This window comes from Mastomys coucha, unplaced genomic scaffold (assembly GCF_008632895.1).
Source record: "Mastomys coucha isolate ucsf_1 unplaced genomic scaffold, UCSF_Mcou_1 pScaffold23, whole genome shotgun sequence".
In the NCBI taxonomy this organism is placed as follows: domain Eukaryota; kingdom Metazoa; phylum Chordata; class Mammalia; order Rodentia; family Muridae; genus Mastomys; species Mastomys coucha.
Genome location: NW_022196906.1, coordinates 38,079,500 through 38,085,691, shown reverse-complemented (window position 1 = coordinate 38,085,691; position 6,192 = coordinate 38,079,500). Strand labels below are relative to the sequence as shown.

At 51.2% G+C, this 6,192-nt stretch overlaps 1 protein-coding gene across 1 annotated transcript; it reads left to right on the top strand.

Annotated features, from left to right (window-relative positions):
- The first annotated feature begins 1,903 nt into the window (after positions 1–1,903).
- On the top strand, positions 1,904–4,623 carry Rnf26 (ring finger protein 26). Its single transcript, XM_031345107.1, has one exon. It carries the CDS (start codon positions 2,469–2,471, stop codon positions 3,741–3,743), a length of 1,275 nt encoding a protein of 424 aa, XP_031200967.1. The 5' UTR covers positions 1,904–2,468; the 3' UTR covers positions 3,744–4,623.
- Positions 4,624–6,192: the final 1,569 nt, after the last annotated feature.

The window sequence follows — 6,192 nt, the reverse complement described above, 5'->3', positions numbered from 1 at the left end:
ACAACCCTTCTACTTACCTAGCCAGAATCTGCCTAAGACAATGTCAACAGCTCTGCTCACCTGCTCACCTGACCACCTGCTCAGCCATCTCTCTGGTTCTTTTCATTTTTTTTTTTTTTGAGACAGAGTCTCTATGTAGCAATGGTCTTGGAAGTTGACACATAGACCAGGCTACCCTCCAATTCACAGCTGCTCTGCCTGCTGCTGCCTCCTAGGTTGCTGACGTTAAGGTATAAGCTAACTGGCCAGGCTATTTATGTATTTTATGTATGTGAGCACACTATCACTGTCTTCAGACACACCAGAAGAGGGCATCGGATCCCATTACAGATGGTTGTGAGCCACCATGTGGTTGCTGGGAATTGAACTAGGGACCTCTGGAAGAACAGTTGGTGTTCTTAACCGCTGAGCCATCTCTCCAGCCCTACTTACGTATTTTTTTAAAGACAGGGTTTTGAATAAGCAAGACTGTCTTTCCTAAATACCTGGGAAGCTGACTTTCCTGTCTGCACCTCCCAGGTGCCCCTCGAAGCCTCATGCATGTAGTGCTGAGGGCTGTACTTCATGCAACGAGAGGCGAGTATTCATGACCTTTGTGGGTGCTGCTTGTAGCGGAAATTAAGGGCTTACTCACTGTTTCAGAGTTGGCAACAGAGAATCTTGAGAGAACAAGTGGGAAATTAAAAAAACAAACAGCTGGGACCAGGGGAAGGATAAGTGTCTTGTTTACTTTCTGTTGCTGTGATAAAACACTTTGACCAAAAGCAAAGTGGGGAGGAAATGGTTTTGTTTATCTTACTGTCAGGGCACAGTACGTCTTTGAGGGAAGCTGGGGCAGAGAGTCAAGTCACACATTACTTTTGCCACCCATGGAGGCTGCTGTTAGCTAGCTGGTACAGTTACTGGTTCACTCTCCGAAACCAGGACCCCTCTGCCTAGGGAATGTAGCCACCCATAGTCTGCTGGATCCTCCTAATATTAATTAACAAAAGAATCCCTCACAGACAAGTTTACAGACAAAATCCACCAGGGTAATCCCTTAAATTGAAGTTCCTCTCAGATGATTCCAGGGTGTACCAAGTGGACAATTAAGGCTAACAAGGACAATAGTCACCCAAGAGACCTTTGAGTAAGATGAAAACACTGGGGCTTTTGATGTATGGGGCACAGATGGCCTACAAGCTGATAGGAGTCAAGGTAGAAAGCAGAGCTCCTTCATTCTGTGGCTCCTTTTCTCAATGACAATGGTTCCCCTAACAAATTTTCTTTTGTTTTGTTTTGTTTTTTTCGAGACAGGGTTTCTCTGTGTAGTCCTGGCTGTCCTGGAACTCACTCTGAAGACCAGGCTGGCTTCAGAAATCCGCCTGCCTCTGCCTCCCAAGTGCTCGGATTAAAGGCGTGCGCCACCATCGCCCGGCAATCTTTTTCTCTTTGTGAATAGCTTGAGATAAGACGATAATCTTAAAAAGGGTTCTATTTCCAAGGCATGAAAAGTGCTTAATAAGTGATAAAAATAAATGAATGAGACGAGGCAGCGGTTCCCAGCGGGACGCGGAGGAGGTACCATCCCAGAGTCCAGCCCAGAACTCAAATAACGCTCCAGGATCCGGAGCAGGAGGAGTTGGGGCTTCTCGGGCGACAACACTTAAAGGCAACCTCATTAAAGTGTGGCTCTGGCTCTTTAAGGGGCGGGGCCGGATGGGGTGGAGAATTTATACCGACTTGCTAATGGGCCTAGCACCACCTCAAGGAGGAGGGGCTTTATGAATATATTTTTACTCCTCTCATTGGAAAGTGTCTTTGGGCGCCGTTCAAAAACACCAATGGTTGGTCGACATTTCTGCCATTGTCCCTCACTGATTGGCTACAGGCTATAGTCCCGCCCCCTGCTTGCTCCCGTTCTTTCGCAAACAAGATGGCGGCGCCCAGTGGAGTCGAGGCCGCGCTTGGGGTTTGCTGAAGCTGATTTCTGTCCTGCTTTCCCTTTGGGTGCCACTCGCCGCGAGCGGCAGGACAGGGGCCGGGCGGGGACAAGGGCACTTGCGTGGCTGGACCGTGAGCCCGTGCCCAGCCTGCGCCGCCCCCACCCGGCCCCGGCCCCGGCCCCGGCCCGGCCCTTCCCGATTCCGTCCCATCCTTCCCGGTCTCCTCCCGCTTTGACCCGTTGCCCGGCCTTGTATACTGCTCCAGGCGTCCAAAGCTGAGGTACTTCCTCCAGTCCGGGCCCCCTGTCACTTTAGAGATGTTTCACCTCTTCTCTCCCGAAAATTTCGCCTTCCAAACCGGGACGCCTTTCCCTCTTGTAAAAGTCTTCCCTCCAACCCACTTCTGTAGACCTTGGTTCTCCCTTGGTTAGACGTTCACATACCTTCCAAATTAACTCCGAACTCTCCACAATATTGGCAACCTTGACACCGCCTTCTCTGAGGATCCAGCCTTCCTTTTGTCCTGAACTCCACAGCTCTATCATGGAGGCTGTCTACCTGGTGGTGAATGGGGTGGGCCTGGTGCTGGACTTGCTGACCTTGATGTTGGATCTCAACTTCCTGCTCGTGTCCTCCCTCCTGGCTACCTTGGCCTGGCTTTTGGCCTTCATCTACAATCTGCCACACACGGTACTGACAAGTCTTCTGCATTTGGGCCGAGGATTCCTGCTTTCTTTGCTGGCCTTAGTCGAAGCAGTGGTCCGATTTACCTTCGGGGGCTTGCAGGCCTTGTGTACTCTTCTCTATAGCTGCTACTCTGGCTTGGAGAGCTTAAAGCTACTGGGGCACCTGGCCTCTCATGGAGCTCTGAGGAGCCGGGAATTACTGAATAGGGGCATCCTGAACATGGTCTCCAATGGCCATGCTTTGCTGCGCCAGGCCTGTGACATCTGTGCCATTGCCATGAGCCTGGTGGCCTATGTGATCAATAGTCTGGTCAACATCTGCCTCATTGGCACTCAGAACTTCTTCTCCCTGGTGCTGGCCCTGTGGGATGCTGTGACAGGTCCTCTTTGGAGGATGACAGATGTGGTGGCTGCTTTCCTCGATCACATTTCCAGCAGTGCCGTGGCCATGGCCATTCTCCTGTGGACCCCCTGCCAACTAGTACTGGAGTTGTTGGCCTCAGCCATCCGCCTCCTAGCCAGCTGTGTGCTTTTCCACCTCACTGGTTTGGTGTTGCTGGCTTGTGTGCTGGCAGTGATTTTGATTGTGTTGCACCCAGAACAGACCTTGAGGCTGGCCACCCAAGCTCTGAGTCAGCTTCATGCCCGCCCATCCTACCACCGGCTTCGAGAGGATATTGTAAGGCTGTCTCGCCTTCCACTAGGTCTAGAGGCTTGGCGCAGAGTCTGGAGCCGAAGCCTACAACTGGCCAGCTGGCCAAATCGGGGAGGAGCACCGGGAGCCCCCCAAGGTGGCCCAAGGAGGGTGTTCTCAGCCAGGATCCAGCCACAGGATACTCTTCCAGAAGCAGAAGAGGAGGTCATTAGAGTAGCACCAGCTAGAGGCAGAGAGAGACTCAATGAGGAGGAGCCCACAGCTGGGCAAGATCCATGGAAGTTGCTGAAGGAACAAGAAGAGCGGAAGAAATGTGTTATTTGCCAGGACCAGAGCAAGACGGTGCTGCTTCTGCCCTGCCGGCACCTGTGCCTGTGCCAGGCTTGCACTGAGATCCTCATGCGCCACCCTGTTTACCACCGCAACTGCCCGCTCTGCCGCCGCAGCATCCTGCAGACCCTCAATGTCTACCTCTGAAGACTCCCTCCCTGCCTGCCCATCCTTTGTGCTCCACACCCAGGACAGCATCAGCATTTTGCCTCTGGGTTCTGTCCTGAGTCTTCTTTGCCCCAAAGGTGACTCTGCCAAGCCTCAAGCCATAGATCCAGGACTTGTAGCTGTAAGACTCCAGTCTGGGTGGGACAGAGTAACTAACACTTTCTCTAAAGACTGTGTGGGGCCCTGAGATGCTGAGGGTGGTGAGTATGTCACTATGCAAGGGCCCTGAGACCCTGTGGTGGGTTCTTCTGCTGTGCCTGCCAGGGCCCACCCAGATGCCTGCCTCTAGGGCTGTCCTTCTCTGCTTCTGGCTTTTTTTTTTTGTTGGAATTTTTGGTCCTTTTCCCCCAGGCCATGCTACACCAGTGTCGTTTGAGGATTTTGGCAACTCATGGGCCTTGGAGTGATCTTGATTCCTTTTTTCTCTTTTGTTTTTTGTTGGTTTGGAATGATCTTGAATTTTTATGTTCAGCCAGAGCCTCTGCCCTGGTGGGTCTGGGAGTAGAAACCCACAGGTGCCCTTAGAGCCACTTCTGCCTGTCACTGTCTTTTAAAGACTCCCAACTTGACCAGAACCTGGGGTCAGTTTATCCCTGGATACAGGGGTGTAGCTACACCTGGCTTTGGGACCATTTACCCCCAGGCACCCTAGCTCCATGGGGAGCCTTAGAAGGAACAACCAGATGTCTACTCATTCCCTACATGGCATAGAACATAGCATTCCTCCTGGGCTCTCTCTGGCAGTGGAGAGCATTCTGCACTTTTCACAAGGGTCCAAACAAGGGGCTAGGCCTCAGGGGTCATAGCTCCATTAAGTCGGACTGCCCAGTTTCTATGAATAAAGAAAGTTCTGTTGACAGCTCTAAGTGTGGTCCTTACAAGTGCCCGCAGGTGTTCAGCTGCTGTCACCTCCAGCTTTTGAGACTGGCTACAGTAAGAAGTGAGTATCTGGATTTTGAGCTCCAGGGGTGGGGATGAGGAGGAGATAGTGTGACTGGCTAAGAGGAAAGCACACAGCAAGCATGCTGCTTAATGCTTGTCCTTTTGACCTGCCTTGCAATCCATAGTTCTGAGTTGCCTTCTCTATACTGCATTATAAGCCTTCATGAGCGGAATGTGAATTTGTCCCTGTTCTTCCTGTGTTCTTACTGTGCTAATCTTTCCAGTAGGACATAGTGGAGACTGCTGCCTGGAGGCCAGTCTGCCCTCTGATTCCTGGAGGGGCTGGTACTTGTCTGGATTTGGTTTTTTTTTTTTGGTTTGTTTTTTTGAGACAGGGTTTCTTGACTGTCCTGGAACTCACCAAGCTGGCCTTGAACTCCCAAGTGCTGGGAGTAAAGGCATGTGCCACTATGCCCCATGCTCTGCTTATCTTTTTTTGTGTCTTGGTACAGGGCCTGGTACTGTGATGGGCTGGAGTATAGGACCTTTTGCTGCAGAGCTAGAGCCTTTGTGAGCTAGAGCCTAGAGCCTGTCTGGAAGATGCAGGAAGCCTGGAACCCTCTGAACCACTGCCAGCAGGAAATTAGGGAATCACCCCCATAATTTAATGTTACATCTAGAAGCACAGTGCTTGAGACTGTTTTCTGGATGAGGGAGAAGATGCTGGGTCATGAAAGAGGTTCCTCCACTTTGTATTGAGAAGTTGAGCAACTGGGATTGGCAAACCTGGGTGTGTTTGCTATCATTAGTCTGAGCCTGTTAAAACTGAGTGTCACAAGAGGTGAGCCCTCAGGGGGCCTGTGGTCAGCCTCAAACTTAATGGCTTGGTCCACCCAAGCTGTGTCGAGCACAGTGGAGACAAGTTCTCCACCTCAGAATTGGAGGCCTGTGGCAGGGCTTGCCTCCCCGTTCCAGGGAGTTCAACTGGGGCAAAGCCTGGCTCCTTCCAGTCTCTGTTTAGCATGGGAGGATAAACATTTTATTAGGGAAGATAAACTTCCTGAGCCGGGGCCAAGGACCTCTTTTTCTTTTACTCCCATCTGGAATTCTTTCTGCAGACCTTAATCTCCTTTCCCCTAACCACCTTGGAAGCCCAGCCCTTAAATGGGTGCAGTCTGGAGCTTGGGCACCCCCTTGTGGTCATCTCAGAAATTGCTTATCTCTGGGTCGCGAGGGGTGGCAGCGATAGCTTTCTACAATTTGTAGAAAGCCGGTATCTTTATCACTCCCTGGCATGCAGCCAAGGCAGCCAGGATTGAAAGTTCCTGGTTCTTTGTTAGACCAGACAGTGGCTATTCCCACTTGGTTTGGTATCTCTGAATTAGAAAAACATGTCCCTTTTTCTGAATGTCCATAACCCTAAATCAGAAGTTAACCCCTGGTCAGGCAGGGGTTCACCATCTATACATCTAGGTGGCAGCTCTGTGGAGCCAATTATTCTAGGTCTGCTTGCTTATATCTCTGTCTCATGGCCCCATACCCCCCA

Bases quoted from the DNA above. Each gene is read 5' to 3' on its own strand.
- Rnf26 (XM_031345107.1), top strand. From the start codon at position 2,469: ATGGAGGCTGTCTACCTGGTGGTGAATGGGGTGGGCCTGGTGCTGGAC.